At 48.3% G+C, this 16,989-nt stretch overlaps 1 protein-coding gene across 1 annotated transcript; it reads right to left on the bottom strand.

Annotated features, from left to right (window-relative positions):
• Positions 1-1,194: 1,194 nt before the first annotated feature.
• Positions 1,195-7,754, bottom strand: LOC136827850 (uncharacterized). Its single transcript, XM_067085309.1, has 6 exons — positions 7,624-7,754; positions 6,011-6,122; positions 4,833-5,069; positions 4,022-4,316; positions 2,831-3,495; positions 1,195-2,409 (listed from the first exon to the last, which is right to left on the bottom strand). The coding sequence occupies exons 1-6, from the start codon at positions 7,752-7,754 to the stop codon at positions 1,195-1,197; spliced, it is 2,655 nt and encodes an 884-aa protein (XP_066941410.1).
• Between the last annotated feature and the right edge of the window lie 9,235 nt (positions 7,755-16,989).

Here is a 16,989-nt window from a genome sequence, read left to right as displayed (position 1 = left end):
ACCCAGTGGCTGATGCTCTGTCAAGAATAGAGATCAATTCCTTTTACCTCGGCATCGACTACAAAGACCTCGCAAGGGAATAAGCAGCGGATCCAGAGACAGTGGACTACAGGACAGCAGTGATGGCTCTCAAATAGAAAGATGTGCCCTTAGCAAACTCAGACACAACTCTCCTCTGCGACACCAGCACAGGCCGCCCACGCCCCCTGGTGCCCGCCTCGAGGAGAAAACAAGTGTTCGACATCGTCCACGGTCTCTTCCATCCATCAGGATGCACAACAGCGCGCCTCATGACTGACAAGTTCGTCTGGCACGGCAACAACAAGGACGCCCGCCAGTGGGCAAGGAGCTGCATCCCTTGCCAAACAAGCAAAACATCCCGGCACACTGAATCCGGGATCGGCGATTTTCCCCAGCCTTGTCCGCGGTTCGGCACATCCATATCGACGTCGTCAGGCCCCTTCTGAAGTCGGGGGAGCCAGATACCTCCTGATGCTCATAGACTGCTCCACCCGCTGGCCCGAAGCAACCCCCATGGATGAAGCATCAACAACATCATGCGCAGAGGCCCTTCTCTCCAGTTGGATAAGCCGAGGGAGTGCCAGACAGCATCACTATGGACAGAGGACCTGCCTTCCTGTCAGAGTTTTGGGTCTCCTTGGCACATCTGATGGGTACAACTCTCACGCAACACAACAGCATACAACCCGCAGCAAACGGCATGGTCGAGAGAGCACACCGCTCTTTAAAGTAGCTCTCAATAGGGCACACTGCACCAACGAGAGGTGGAAGGAACAGCTGCCCTGGGTCCTGCTGGGTCACCGCACCGCACCGGAAGCAAATGGCGACGCTTCCCCTGCTGAGAAAGTCTATGGGGAAATACTGGCCGTACCCTGAGAATTCTTCCCACCATCGGCCGACGGAGCCAACACCCCACTCCCGAGGTTGAGGGAACTTGCACAGAGGTTTGCGCCCTGCCACAAAACCTTCACCAACAGAACCATCACCTAAAGCCCACCTGCCTTAAACTCCTGCGCCTACATCTCTGCCTGGGTGGACGCTCTCCGCCCACCCTAAACCAGTCCCTACAGGTGGCCCCACCGAGTCATCAGGCAGTCCAGCAAAGCATTCCTCCTCGACATCCATGGGCAGGAGGACTGGATCACCATTGACAGGCTGAACCCTGCATTCTTGTTAGACAGTGAAATTTGTGAAGAAGTAGGCAGGCGCCCCAGAGTATGAAGCAACAGGAGGCTGAGAGCAAAGGATGATGAAGCAACAGGAGATTGAGGGGTGAAGGATGTTGAAGCAACAGGAGGCTGAGGGTGGAAGGATGGTGAAGCAACAGGAGGCTGAGCGGTGAAGGATGATGAAGCAACAGGAGCCTGAGGCATAAAGGATGATGAAGCAACAAGAGGCTGGGGTGTGAAGGATGATGAAGCAGCAGGAGGCTGAGGGGTGAAGGATGATGAAGCAACAGGAGGCTGATGGGTGAAGGATGATGAAGCAACAGGAGGCTGATGGGTTAAAGGTTGATGAAGTAACGGGAGGCTGAAGGGCAAAGGATGTTGAAGCAACAGGAGGCTGAGGGGTAAAGGATGGTGAAGCAACAGGAGGCTGAGGGGCGAAGGATGATGAATCAACAGGAGGCTGAAGGGCAAAGGATGATGAAGCAACAGGAGGCTGAGGGGCGAAAGATGGTGAAGCAGGAGGAGGCTGAGGCATGAAGGATGTTGAAGCAACAAGAGGCTGAAGGGCGAAGGATGATGAAGCAATAGGAAGCTGAGGGGCAAAAGATGATGAAGCAACAGGAGAATGAGGCGTTAAGTATGTTGAAGCAACAGGAGGCTGAAGGGCAAAGGATGATGATGCAACAGGAGGCTCACAGGCGAAGGATGATGAAGCAACAGGAGGCTGAGGGGTGAAGGATGATGAAGCAACAGGAGGCTGAGGGGCGAAGGATGATGAAGCAACAGGAGGCTGAGGTGTTAAGGATGATGAAGCAACAGGAGGCTGAGGGGCAAAGGATGATGAATCAACAGGAAGCTGAGGGGCGAAAGATGGTGAAGCAGCAGGAGGCTGAGGCGTGAAGGATGTTGAAGCAACAAGAGGCTGAGGGGGGAAGGATGATGAAGCAATAGGAGGCTGAGGGGCGAAAGATGATGAAGCAACAGGAGACTGAGGCGTTAAGGATGTTGAAGCAACAGGAGGCTGAGGGGCGAAGGATGATGAAGCAACAGGAGGCTGAGGGGTGAAGGATGATGAAACAACAGGAGGCTGAGGGGTGAAGGATGATGAAGCAACAGGAGGCTGAGGGGCGAAAGATGATGAAACAGCAGGAGGCTGAGGCGTGAAGGATGTTGAAGCAACAGGAGGCTGAGGGGTGAAGGATGATGAAGCAACAGGAGGCTGAGGGGCGAAAGATGATGAAGCGGCATAGGCTGAGGAATGAAGGATGTTGAAGCAGCAGGAGGCTGAGGGGTGAAGTATGATGAAGCAACAGGAGGCTGATGGGCGAAAGATGATGAAACCACAGGAGGCAGGGGCGAAAGATGATGAAAACAACAGGAGGCTGAGGCGTGAAGGATGTTGAAGCAACAGGAGGCTGAGGGGCAAAGGATGATGAAGTAACAGGAGTCTGAGGGGCAAAGGATGTTGAAGCAACAGGAGATTGAGGGGCGAAGGATGATGAAGCAACAGGAAGCTGAGGGGTGAAGGATGATGAAACAACAGGAGGCTGAGGGGCAAAGGATGATGAAGCAACAGGAGGCTGAGGGGCGAAAGATGATGAAACAACAGGAGGCTGAGGTGTGAAGGATGTTGAAGCAACAGGAAGCTGATGGGTGAAGGATGTTGAAGCAACAGGAGGCTGAGGGGTGAAGTATGATGAAGCAATAGGAAGCTGAGGGATGAAGGATGATGAAGCAACAGGAGGCTGAGGGGCAAAGGATGACGAAGGAACAGGAGGCTGAGAGGCGAAGAATGATGAAGCAACAGGAGGCTGAGGGGTTAAGGATGATGAAGAAACGGGAGACTGAGGGGCGAAGGATGATGAAGCAACAGGAGGCTGAGGGGCGAAAGATGGTGAAGCAGCAGGACGCTGAGGCGTGAAGGATGTTGAAGCAACAAGAGGCTGAGGGGTGAAGGATGATGAAGCAATAGGAGGCTGAGGGGCAAAAGATGATGAAGCAACAGGAGGCTGAAGAGCGAAGGATGATGATGCAACAGGAGGCTGACGGGCGAAGGATGATGAAGCAACAGGAGGCTCAGGGGTGAAGGATGATGAAACAACAGGAGGCTGAGGAGCAAAGGATGATGAATCAACAGGAAGCTGAGGGGCGAAAGATGATGAAACAGCAGGATGCTGAGGCGTGAAGGATGTTGAAGCAACAGGAGGCTGAGGGGTGAAGGATGATGAAGCAACAGGAGGCAGAGGGGCGAAAGATGATGAAGCGGCATAGGCTGAGGCATGAAGGATGTTGAAGCAGCAGGAGGCTGAGGGGCAAAGGATGATGAAGCAACAGGAGGCTGAGGGGCGAAGGATGATGAAGCAACAGGAGGCTGAGTGGTGAAGGATGATGAAGCAACAGGAGGCGGAGGGGTGAAGGATAATGAAACAAAGGAGGCTGAGGGGCAAAGGATGACGAAGCAACAGGAGGCTGAGGGGCGAAAAATGATGAAACAACGTGAGGCTAAGGTGTGAAGGATGTTGAAGCAACAGGAGGCTGATGGGTGAAGGATGATGAATCAACAGGAGGCAAAGGGGCGAAAGATGATGAAGCAGCATAGGCTAAGGCATGATGGATGTTGAAGTAACAGGAGGCTGAGGGGTGAAGTATGATGAAGCAATAGGAAGCTGAGGGATGAAGGATGATGAAGCAACAGGAGGCTGAGGGGCAAAGGATGATGAAGCAACAGGAGCTGAGGGGTGAAGGATGATGAAACAACAGGAGGCTGAAGGGTGAAGGATGATGAAGCAACGTGAGGCTGAGGGGTTAAGGATGATGAAGCAACGTGAGGCTGAGGGGCAAAGGAGTTGAAGCAACAGGAGGCTGAGCGGTGAAGGATGGTGAAGCAACAGGAGGCTGAGGGGCGAAAGATAATGAAGCAGCAGGAGGCTGAGGGGTGAAGGATGATGAAGCAGCAGGAGGCTGAGGGGTGAAGGATGATGAAGCAACAGGATGCTGAGGGATGAAGGATGATGAAGCAACAGGAGGCTGATGGGCGAAAGATGATGAAGCAGCAGGAGGCTGAGGGATGAAGGATGATGAAGCAACAGGAGGCTGAGGGGCAAAGGATGAAGAAGCAACAGGAGGCTGAGGGGTGAAGGATTATGAAGCAACATGAGCCTGAGGGGTTAAGGATGATGAAGCAATGGGAGGCTAAGGGGCAAAGGATGATGAATCAACAGGAAGCTGAGGGGCGAAAGATGGTGAAGCAGCAGGAGGCTGAGGCGTGAAGGATGTTGAAGCAACAAGAGGCTGAGGGGGGAAGGATAATGAAGCAATAGGAGGCTGAGGGATGATGAAGCAATAGGAGGCTGAGGGGCAAAAGAGAATGAAGCAACAGGAGACTGAGGCGTTAAGGATGTTGAAGCAACAGGAGGCTGAAGGGCGAAGAATGATGAAGCAACAGTAGGCTGAGAGGCAAAGGATGATGAAGCAACAGGAGTCTGAGGGGTGAAGGATGATGAAACAACAGGAGGCTGAGGGGCAAAGTATGATGAAGCAACAGGAGGCTGAGGGGTGGAGGATGATGAAGCAACAGGAGGCTGAGGGGTGAAGGATGATGAAGCAACAGGAGGCTGAGGGGTTAAAGGTTGATGAAGTAACGGGAGGCTGAAGGGCAAAGGATGTTGAAGCAACAGGAGGCTGAGGGGTAAAGGATGATGAAGCAACAGGAGGCTGAGGGGTGAAGGATGGTGAAGCAACAGGAGCCTGAGGGGCGAAAGATAATGAAGCAGCATGAGGCTGAAGGGTGAAGGATGATGAAGCTGCAGGAGGCTGAGGGGTGAAGGATGATGAAGCAACAGGAGACTGAGGGATGAAGGATGATGAAGAAAGAGGAGGCTGATGGGTGTCATCTTGTTGTCATTATTTAATTAGTTGATTTGTCTTAGCTTTAATTTTAAATGTTAAATTATTGTCACAATGTATTAGCTAGTTTTCCTCCTCTGTGGTTCTTGTGTTTACGTTTTCACTAACGACCGTTTTGTCTTTCATGTTTTGAGGGTGTACGGCTTTTCTCCCAGCTCCCCCACCCCTCCGCCCCAGGAGGCCGAGGGGTTGTCAACGTCCTGAATGAAGTGGTGGACAATTGTGTTCTGAACCTTGACCTGGGCGTTTCTACTTGATTTTGGCCGCTGCTGTTGACTGCTACGTTTTTGGCATCCTGAACTTAGGATTATTTTGGATCCACTACCTTCAGCAGCTTGAGGATTTATTCATTTATTATCCTGCTACGCCCTTGGTTCAGTTACCATAGCTTTAAGGGGACCTCTCTGTCCAACGGTGCGGTATTTGGACTGTTATTAGTTTGCATGCTGAGCAAGACGCCTCAGTTTGGATCACGGCCTGTGAATTGGTGGAGGTATAGGCCAACGCCTCCAGTTGGGCCCATAATTTGACGTCACCCTGTCTCAATCTCCAGACGTGGAGATCCTTAGGTTTAACCAGATCACGGCACAGTATTTACAAGGACCACCTCTGAATACTTTAGTGTTGTATTTTAGTTAAGGTTATTCATTCTTTTTGAACTTCTCCTCCTTTCTGGAGCCCCCTCCATATTGCGTTTGAATGTGTTGTTTTTCTATTAATTGGTTAAGTGTTTTTTTATATATAAGAAAGTGTAATTGTTTTTCATTATAATCATTGTATCTAGTGGTTCAGGCGTCATTTCTGTCTATATCTTCATGTATTAAAATTAAGTTATTTTTCTTAGTGTTTATTTTTCACCCCCAAATTGGTTTTGCACACATTGGTTGATAGTCTTGTGATACGATTTCACTTACTGTGAATTTCGTATTCTGGTTAGTGAATACTAATATTGGATAAGTATACAAGTGTATGTGGTGGTGGTAAAACGACCCATCACAAACTAGACTGTGACAGGATATTTTGTTCCTGCAAGTATTCACTAGTGCAAAATTGATTCTGGGGGTTTTATTTTTGGGCAACAGTTTTACACCTTCTCCAGATTTGATATTTTTTTGGGGGGGTATTGTTTTGAGGTTTGATTGAGCAAAATGTGTACTATTGATGTTTTAGAGCTTCTTAGTGGAGATTTTAAACAAGGCTCGCAGAGTTGGATAAGGCTTGAGTTAGAACAAGTGGCTCAGCATTTGAAATTGAATTTGATTCGTCTGTAAGGAAGGGCTCCGATTGTTGTTGAAGGTATATGATTATGTTAAAACTGTGAAGACAGAGGGGAAATGAAGTCATAGTCAAAGAGGAAGTGTCTAAAGAGTTTTTGAATACTCAAAATTGAGTTAAAAACAATAGAGTTTAATATAGAAAAATTTAGGGCAGAGGAAGAGAGAGAGAGAGGCAGTTTGAGAGGAAATGCGTTTAATGGATCCTGTTTCCTCTCCCTCTTCCCAATTTGTGACGCCAACTATTAATTTGTCAGAGGCACTCAAATTTGTGCCACATTTTCAAGAGTGTAATACCCAAGGGAGTTTTTTGTTTCATTTGAGAGGATTGCCGCTAAATTGCAGTGGCCTCAAGAGTACTGGACGACACTTATCCAGAGTAAATTGATAGGTAGGGCTCAGAAAGTTGTATAAATGTTGGATGAGAGTTTATCATCCGATTCTATGATAATGTGAAAACCATTGTGCTAAAGGCTTATGAGCTTGTCCCGGGAAGCTTTGGACAGCGTTTCAAGAATTTACAGAAAGATAGGGAACAGACGTTCGTAGAATTTGCTAGGGGTAAGAGGCAATATGCTGAAGATTGGTTAAAGTATAAAAGAAGTTGACAATTTTGAAGGGTTGAAAGAATTGGTACTTGTAGAGGAGTTTAAGAGGTGTGTACTTGATAAGTTGAAAGGTGCATTTGGAAGAATTAAAGATTGATACTTTGCAGGAGGTTGCCATTGCTAGTGACGAATATTACCTGTCATGATAAGAATGAGTTAGGGGTGATGGTAATATAAAGCCTGGTTGTGTTATGAGAAAAGTCAGAGTAATAATAATAATAATAATTACAATGTTTTTGGGAGGCCTAATTATGTTAATAGGAGTCAGCCCAGGAGGCAGAATAATATTAATCATTTTTCTGCTAATAACAATCGTGTTTCTCCTGACAGAGGTAACATAAATAATCTTGAAAGGTTAAGAAGCATGACATGCTTCTTCTGTAATAAAAGGGCCATGTAAAAAGTCAGTGTTTTGCCTTTAAGAAGTCCCTACAAGCTAGGGGGTAGATCAGTTATGGGCATTGATAAGCGAGAGAGAGCCCGTCCAAACGAGAACGACTGAACAATGACTGTCCAATTGCTTTGAAAGGTGCAATTTGTCCCGTGGTAGTGTCTCGTCTGTGGATTCGTCCAAAGTTGTTCTCTGGTGGTTCGCATTTGCAGGACACGGGAGCGGCTCAGTCGTTGATTTTAGAGAGGCATTACCTTGCGATTTTGTCCATGACTTTGATCAAAGTTTGTTTTGTTGTCTGGCTTTCCTGATTCAGTTGAGTCCTATCCCATCGGTAATTTCCATTTAAAATGTCCATCTTTTTCAGAATATTGAAGTTGGCCATTGTGAATAGGTTTCCTGTTAAAGATGTAGATATTGTGTTAGGAAATGATGTGGCTTATAAAAATAAACAGGATCAATTTTAATGAATCGTGAAATTGCTGTCGTTACTCGTTCTAGAGCTAGTGTTGTTGACGCTGCAGAGTCAACAACAGACGTAGATTGTAGTAGTTTTAGAACAGTATTAGTAGTAGTAGTGGTAGTAAATTAGTTGTAGATAGGAATATTGCAAAAAAGACCTTCCAAATTGGACAAAGGAAGAGCTAATTAAAGCTCAGAAACAAGAATTCAGGGACCTTCCTGTTGAGTCAGGCGAAGTGGATGATTTAACTGTCCCAAAGTTTAAAATAATTAATAACATTCTTTACAGGTTGAGTAGGCCTAGAGAGGCTGGCAGTAGTGCACATGAAGTTTTAAAACAGATATTGGTTCCTTATATGTTCACACCATTGGCTTGATGTCGTTGGCACATGATAATGGTTTGGCGGGTCATTTCGGAAACAAGACAGCTGGGAAATTGCTTAAGGATTATTACTGGCCCAAATTGAAATCCGACGTGAAGAAATTTGTCAATAGAGTAGTATCTGTCAGAAGGTCGGTAATAAAAAAACCAAGTTATTCCAAAAGCTCCTTTATGTCCCATCCCTGTGATTTCTGAACCTTTTAAAGAAATTATCATTGATGTTGTAGGGCCGTTGCCCAGGACTCGTAGTGGGAATGAGTATATTTTCACCATGATGGATAAAATGTCTCGTTATCCAGAAGCAATTCCTCTACGATCCATCAAAAAGTGCAAAAATTGTTGAGGTATTAATTAAGAATTTTACTAGGTTCGGAATGCCTAAGGTGGTTCAATCTGATTGTGGTACAAACTTTGTTAGCAAATATTTTAAGGGAAAATGGCAGAATTGGGTATTAAGCATGTGACTTCATCTCCTTATCATCCGGAAAGTCAGGGTGCTCTGAGAGGTTTCATCAAACTCTGAAATCGATGATTAGGAAATATTGTCTAAGTCACGGCTCTGAGTGGGACAAAGAATTACCATATCTTTTATTTGCTTTTCGCTCGGCTCCAAGTCAGTCTCTTGGTTTATCCCCATTTAATTTGGTTTTTGGGCATTGTGTTCGGGGTCCGCTTGATGTTGTAAGAGAGTCATGGGAAGGTAAATTCTGATATTAATTTATTAGATTATCTGACTAATTTGGGTGATAAAATGACGAAGGCCTGGGAATTTGCTCGTGAGAATTTGTTGTGTAGTCAGAGAAGAATGAAATACTTCTTTGACAGGAAGACCAAAATTCGTAACTTCGCTGAAGGCGACAAGGTATTTATGTTATTTACCTCTTCCAGGCAATTCGTTAAAAGCTTCATTTTCAGGTCACTGACAAAGTTTTGAAAAAATAAGCGAGGTTAATTATTTGGTAGAAACTCCTGAACGGAGGAAACCCTTTCAACTTTGCCATATTAATATGTTAAAGGAATATAAGGAAAGGGATAAAGTCATTCTGTGGCAACAGTTGGGGAGGTTGTAAAATTGTAATAATAATATTTATTCTTTTTCAGAGGAAGAATTTAATGAAGATAAATATGGTAATGATGGTAACTTTCCAACAGGTAATAAAACTTCTTTGAAAAATTTTGATAGTTCAGTTTCTCATTTGAGTTTTGATAAACGTAGGTCTCTAAAAGAAGTTGGTGTTCGATTATAAAGAATTGTTTTCGGATGTACCAGGTCGAACATCTGTCTTAGAACATGACGTGGATGTTGGTAATGCCACGCCAGTGAAACAATCGCCGTATAGATTAAATCCTTTTAAGAGTGAAGTTGTTGCAAAAGAGGTGGAATATATGTTAAATCATGGTTTGTTTTCGAACCAAGCAAAGCCCTTGGTCGTCACCTGTGGTGTTGGTTAAGAAACCTGATGGAGAGTTTTTATGTGTTTTGATTATAGGAGAGTTAATGAGGTTACAAAACCCGATAGTTATCCTTTGCCACGGATAGAAGATTGCATTGATCGCATGGGAAGTCTAAATATATAAGTAAATTTGATTTGTTAAAGGTTATTGGCATTATTTCCTTTGTCGAAACGAGCAAAGGGCCTTATTGTTTTGTTACACCTCACAGGGTTTGTAAAGTCACCAATTCGGCGCCAGGATAGTGTTTCGGCGGCGCCATTAATTAAGTCTCCGCTGAGCTTGTTTTCTTTGGTGACTTCCCCGTTTTCTTCAAGCTAAATTAGTCACGCCTAAAACGTGCCAGGTCACGCATTTTTATCATTTTTACTTTATGGTATTTATACAGAATGTCACACATTGTGTATCACATGTTTCTTCATTCACAGGCATCAAGACTGTATCTATATTGTGTCTCTGTATGTTTTGTATTGTAATTCGTACTCGTTCACTGCATATTATTGTTTATTGTTTCGACCTCAGGTCACAGTCAATTCCATTGTCTCTCACGGCCCGGCGTCAGTCGGCCGCAATATAAGCCGCCTGGATCTGTAATAAACCAGCAGTAACTTTTACCTGCTCGTTTCTTTGACACCTTTACAGTGGTGACCCCGGAGTATCCCCGGAGCCATTAGCGGACTCACACACGGCGACTCAGTCTTGGCTCCAGGGTTTCTCCAAAAACGCTCTTAGCGGCCTAAACACGGCGCTGTAACCAGCGTTTGAGCGTGCTGACTCTCGCCGGGCGTACCCCATCAGCGCCACTAGCGGAACCACACGGGCGCACGAAAGTGCGTACTGACGCGAAAGTATCCTACTCCAGTAAGGGGGTCAAAGGAGCGAGCATGGACGCGGATATCCTCCTTCATGCAGTTAAACGCGGACCCCGCGGACTCCGAGGTTTACCTACCTCCCATCACAGCCGCGCCCGCCCCCGCATCGAGGCCCTCCCGCAACTCCACACCAGCGCCCCGAACACACGACGGCGGGGGCACAATCGCGGGCCGCCCTCACCCTAAAGCTGCCGCCGCACGCAGGGCAACCCATCGAGATGGCTGCGCAGGGTGAGAGCCACTTCAGAATCGCGGACCTCACGGACGAAATCCTACAGGCCGACACAGTGCTCAACGCCCTTCCGGAGGACGTGTACAAAAATTCATCTCGCGGGTGCCCAAACACTCACCCTCACATACAGCACCACAAAAAGTTCCTCCTCGAAGCTTGCTCCCTGCCCATCGCCGAGCCGGGCCGCCCGTGCTATCGACCTTGCCAATAATCCACGCCACGACCTCAATCCAAGAGACGCTTGGGGCATGGTCGTAGATCTCCTGTCAACACCAGTCTCGGGTGACACAAACAAGCGGCAGGAGATAAGCTTCATACTGGGAAATTTTCCTTCGCCAACTCCTCCCGGAAGTACGCAACCAGATCGCCACCCCTACACCATGCCTGTCGAGGACCTCATAGAGGCGGCACAACACCTCACAGACTCCGTCAAGGCTTCACAGCGGCTAAAACCGGCCACTCAGCCGGTCAGCTCCGTCCAGCCTGAAGAGGACGTAGAGCAGCCCGTCAACGCCATCGCCAACAGACGTCCACCGAACCACAGCAGCCGGTGGTCCCCGGCTTTGTCGCTATCACAAGTGGTTCGGAAAGGACGCCGAAACTGCCTGCCGCCCTGCTCGTTCAACCGCTCAAAAAACGGGTGGCGGGCGGCCAGCAGGACAGGCCGCCATGGCAGCCGAAGAACCCAGGGCCTCAAAAAACAGTAGGTTTTTTACGCCCCGCGACACCGTCTCCGGCAGGATGATGCTGGTCGACACAGGAGCCTTCAAGTCGGTCTTCCCAGCATCCAGAGGACCGCAACCAGACACCAGACCCGGCCGCTTCCTGACGGCCGCCAACGGAACCCCATCCTCTCCACGGCACCAGGCTCCTGTCGATCTCCATCCTTGGCCAGAAGTTACTCCTGGGACTTCATCGTCGCGGACGTAGGAACCCCACTCCTGGGGGCCGATTTTCTGGCGCACTTCGGCCTGCTAGTCGACGGGGCGCAAAGCGCCTCCTCGATCCGACTCCTGCCGATCTCTCCGTTAACGGCGGGACCCAGACCCACCATCAGCGCCGTCGCCCCCACCAGTAGTATGCACACCTTCTGTCGGAGTTCCCGAGGTGTTTAAGCCCGAGCTTCGCCAAGTCCCCGGGGCCCCAGCCAAGCACGGCATATACCACCATATAGTGACTAAAGGGCCCCGACGACATGCGAAGTTCCCAGGCTTCCCCTCAGCGCCTGCAGGAGGCGAAAAAAAAGCATTCGCGGAGATGGAACAGATGGGCATCTGCAGGAAAGCCTCCAGTCCATGGGCCTCCCCCCACATGGTGCAGAAACCGGACGGCTCCTGGAGACCCTGCGGCGACTACAGACGGCTCAACATTGCAACGGAGCCCGACCACTACCCTCTGCCCAATATGCAAGACCTCACGGCCTCCTTTCACGGGGCCAAAATATTCACTAAATTGGACCTTCTTAAATCTTATTTTCAGGTACCTGTTGCGCCCAGAGACATACCAAAGACAGCCATCATCACGCCCTTCGGGTCCTATGTGTTCGCCTTCTCCACCTTCGGGCTGAGGAACGCCGGGGCCACCTTCCAGCGGCTCATGGACAGCATCCTGGGGACCTAAAATTCTGCGTCTGCTACGCCGACGACATTCTCATATTTTCCAGGTCTCACAGCTAACACCAGAGGCACATCAAAGCAGTCCTCCAGCGCCTCAAGAAAACGGCCTCGTCGTCCGTTTTGACAAGTGTACATTGGCGTCCAGAAAGCAGAGTTCCTGGGTCACGAGGTATCTCCGACAGGCGTCCGCCCTCTTACATCGAAGGTGGCAGCCGTAGCAAAGTTCCCGACACCCACCTCCATCAAGGCCGTCCAGGAGTTCCTTGGGATGGTCAACTTCTACAGGCGGTTCATCCCGGGATCGCGCACACCACGGCCCCCCTGACGGAAGTCCTAAGAGGTCAACCAGTCCCTGTCTTGGGACCCAGCCAGCAGCAGGCCTTTTCCCTGACGAAGGCCCCTCACCAAGGCAACCGCCTTGGCACACCAGGATCCCAAGGCTCCCCTCCAGCTGACGACAGACGCCAGTAACGTTGCCTGCGGTGCTGTTCTGGAGCAAATTATCAACGCGCCCCAGCCCATCGCCTTCTTCAGCAAGAAGTTCAATCCCGCAGAGTCCCGATACAGCACCTTCGACAGGGAACTCTGCGCGATGTACCAGCGCAGTTCGGCACTTCAAGTTCCTCCTGGAGGGACGCCCTTCACAATCTTCACAGACCACCAGCCACTGGTTCACGCTTTCACGAAGCAAGGGGACGCATGGTCTTCCAGACAGCAGCGCCACCTCTCAGCCATAGCCGAATTTACCTGTTCCGTCAGGTACCTCCCCGCAAGAAAAATCCCGTAGCAGACGCCCTCTCCAGAGTCGAGTTGAACGCAGTGCAGCTTGGTGTAGACTACCAGGACCTTGCCAGAGAACAGGCCGCTGACCCAGAAACCCCAGCATACCGCACCGCCATCACATCCCTCAAGTGGCGGGACGTGACCCTCGCCCCGGAGGTCCCAGCCTGCTCTGTGACATCAGCACAGGCCAGCCCCGCCCTTGGTTCCAGCCTCACGCCGCCGCCAGGTATTTGACATCATCCACGGCCTCTCACACCCTCCGCAGGACCACGGCCAAACTGCTTTCAAAAAGTTCGTCTGGCACGGGGTGCAAAAGGACGCCACAGCCTGGGCAAAACAGTGCCTGCAGTGCCAGACCAGTAAAGTGGGTCGTCACACGCAGTCGGGGGTAGGCGAGTTCCCACAACCAGGCGCCGCTTGGCCACATCCACATCGACGTCGTCGGGCCCCTTCCCCATCAGGCGGATCCAGATACCTCCTCACGGTGGTAGACCGTTCAACGAGGTGGCCGAAGCCACGCCCATGCAAGAAGCCACCGCCAGCGGCGTGCGCCGAGGCCCTGCTCTCCAGCTGGGTTAGCTGGGCCGGCGTCCCCGACCACATCACAACCGACAGGGGCCCCGCCTTCCTCTCCGAGCTGTGGTCTGCCCTGGCTCAACTGCTGGGAACCACGCACCACACCACCACAGCATACAACCCAGCGGCCAACGGCCTGGTGAACGGTTCCACAGGTCTCCAAATCATCCTCATGGCCCGCTGCACCGCCGAGGACTGGAAACATCAGCTGCCGTGGGTCCTCCTCGGGTTGAGGACCGCCCCAGAGCCGACGGCACCCCATCCGCAGCTGAACAAACCTATGGGGAACCCCTCGTGGTGCCGGGAGAGCTCGCGGACGGATGATCGCCACTCCCCATCTCTGCAGAGGCTCCGCGACGGGCGGCAAGTTCGCTTGCAGGCGCTCATACATCGACAGAGCAACCACCTTCATGCCGCCACAGCTGTCATCCGCCACCCACGTCTTCGTCAGAGTCGACGCCGTCCGTCCACCACTCAACTAAGCCCTACAGGGGACCCTTCCGCGTGCTGGAACGGAACAGCAAGGCGTTCCAGCTGGCACTCCCAGGCAGGAACGACTGGTTTCCATAGACCGGCTAAAGCCCGCCTTCCTGTCGGAGAGTCCCGGCAGCGCCGCAGCACCCCTTCCGCCCAAACGCACTCCAGCACGCCCTCACCACCGCAGGCGCGGCCGCCCCAGGAAGGGACCGCCAAACAGCAGCCTCACAGGCGGGAGGCCCTCAGTTATCCTCAAGGAGCCGCGGCACTTTCAGCGTCCCACCAGGTACAGGGATTAATCAGACGCGTCCTCGCCTTGGGGAGTATTTGTAAAGTCACCACCCGGCGCCAGGATAGTGTTTGGCGGCGCCATTAATTAAGTCTCCGCTGAGCTTGTTTTCTTTGGTGACTTCCGTTTTCTTCAAGCTAAATTAGTCACGCCTAAAACGTGCCAGGTCACGCATTTTTATCATTTTTACTTTATGGTATTTATACGAATGTCACACATTGTGTATCACATGTTTCTTCATTCACAGGCATCAAGACTGTATCTATATTGTGTCTCTGCATGTTTCGTATTGTAATTGTACTCGTTCACTGTATATTATTGTTTATTGTTTTCGACCAGGTCACAGTCAATTCCATTGTCTCTCACGGTTCGGCGTCAGTCGGCCGCAATATAAGCCGCCTGGATCTGTAATAAACCAGCAGTAACCTTTACCTGCTCGTTTCTTTGACACCTTACAGGTTGTTTCAATGTCGTAGTTATGCCGTTTGGTATGAAAAATGCCGCCGCCACTTTTCAAAGGTTAATGAACACGCTGGTGTATGGTTTAGAAGGTTGTGTGGTTTATATTGATGACATTGTTATTATAGTGATCGACTGGGACACACATTTGAAGCGTATTAAGGCATTGTTTGAGGTATTGAAGAAAGCTGGTTTGGTGGTTAATTTAAAGAAAAGTGGAATTTGCAAAAGCGAAGGTTGTTTATTTGGGTCATGTAGTTGGAGATAAAGTTACCTAAACAAGCAAATGTGGAGGCTATTGAAAAGATTTCTGTTCCTGTGCCGAAGGGATGTCCGGAAGTTCTTAGGTTTGCTAGGGTATTATCGACGGTTTTGTAAAGAATTTCTCTGACATCGCTGTTCCACTTACTAACCTATTGAAAAGAAGGTCGCGTTCATTTGGACGCAGGAATTCATCAGAATGCTTGAAAGTTTGAAGGGATACTACTCAGTTTCCCCATTCTTAGGCTCCGGATTTCGACCTCCCCATTTTCGCTTGCCACCGACGCAAGTGACGTCGGTGTCGGAGCGGTCTTATTACAGAACGACGAGCAAGGCGTTTCTCACCCGGTAGCGTTCTTTCGAAGAAATTAACCTCCGCTCAACGCAAATATTCGACGGTCGAGAAGGAAACACTCGCATTAATCTTGGCCATTAATCATTTTTCTGTTTATCTATCTTCCACAGGAACTCAATAAAGATATATGACAGATCATAATCCATTGACCTTCATCAACAGATACAAAAATAAAAATCAACGTCTGATGCGGTGGAGTATCATGTTGCAAGAATGGAACTTGCAGTTTTTCTCATATACGGTAGAGATAATGTAGTGGCTGATGCTCTCTCTCGCAGCGTTGGGTAGGGATTCTGGCAAGGGGTTCTGCAGATATTAAGGTAGTATCTGTATCGTTCTAAGTGCGTGTGTGTGCTGTTGAAGTAGGTAGTTAGGTTTGTATTCTTAGAAGTAGATGAGTGTATCAAAGGATAATGAATATGTATTAATCTGAATTTTTTCTTTACAGGAATTCCATAAATGTCTGGGACTGTAAAATTAGTTATGTTTAATATTAAGTTTATAGGTGAAGGTAAAAGATGGTACTCGTTTAAATTTTGTGGCAAGGGTAATTTTAAGATAGGTTGGTGGTGTGTTATTTCTGGAACAGCTTTTGCAGATATTAATATTATTATAGTTTTATGCTACTGATGAGTAGCATAGGCGGTTGTTGATGGTCGTTGAGACATGGTAAGACACTGTTAGGTGATTGATTATGCAGTTGAGGTGTTAATCAGAGAGTTTACTTAATGAAATGATAGCTACTAATCCGGGTATTCTGTGTTTTCAGGCATAACTACGCTTCATTAAAGTTTTGCGTGTTCAGGTCAAGAGGGAAAAACTGTGCTGGTTTTCTGTGTCGTCCATTATAGGTGTGTGTAATTATGGTAGGACACTTTTATAGTGATTTAGTGTGTTGACACGGTGATGTAAATGACTCTTGTTCGCTGAACATTTTTGCAATGGGCGATGTGATTTTTTAAAATATGAAGTGAGAAACCGTTATGTGTAAAAATAGTTATGGCCTATGAACAAATATGTGGAATCTGGAGTGGAGCAATGTAGCTCTTGATTATGTACCTATGTGAGAGCCTTGGAGCTATTGGTTTGTGTTGGTTTTCTGTATTGTGTAATATTTTGAATTTGTATTGTATGATATTAGGTTACTTTTGATATTTTGTTAATCTTGTTATTATGTTAGTGCCTTTCTTGTGAGCTGCATCCTTGTTCTTTTGCCAGATGTCCTCATTTTGTTTTTGGTATCATGCTCTAATTATATAATTGTTGTTTTTTTTTTTTCAACAGATTTTATGAAATCATTATTTCTGTTGTTTGACTATTTTTGTTATAAGTGATTATTTTATATTTTACTTTTAAATTTGAATTTGAAATATTATTTACTTTAATTTTTTTTTTTTTTTTTTT

This window comes from Macrobrachium rosenbergii, chromosome 42 (assembly GCF_040412425.1).
Source record: "Macrobrachium rosenbergii isolate ZJJX-2024 chromosome 42, ASM4041242v1, whole genome shotgun sequence".
NCBI lineage: Eukaryota > Metazoa > Arthropoda > Malacostraca > Decapoda > Palaemonidae > Macrobrachium > Macrobrachium rosenbergii.
This window is presented reverse-complemented; position numbering and strand designations above follow the sequence as displayed.

Bases quoted from the DNA above. Each gene is read 5' to 3' on its own strand.
- LOC136827850 (XM_067085309.1), bottom strand. From the start codon at position 7,754: ATGGCCAACTTCAATATTCTGAAAAAGATGGACATTTTAAATGGAAAT. The intron at 6,123-7,623 runs GTAATGCCTCTC...GAATACTTGCAG, and splicing joins GTCATGGACAAAATCGCAAG to GAACAAAATATCCTGTCACA. The intron at 2,410-2,830 runs GTTGCTTCAACA...TTCGCCCCTCAG, and splicing joins CCTTCACCCATCAGCTTCCT to CCTCCTGTTGCTTCATCATC.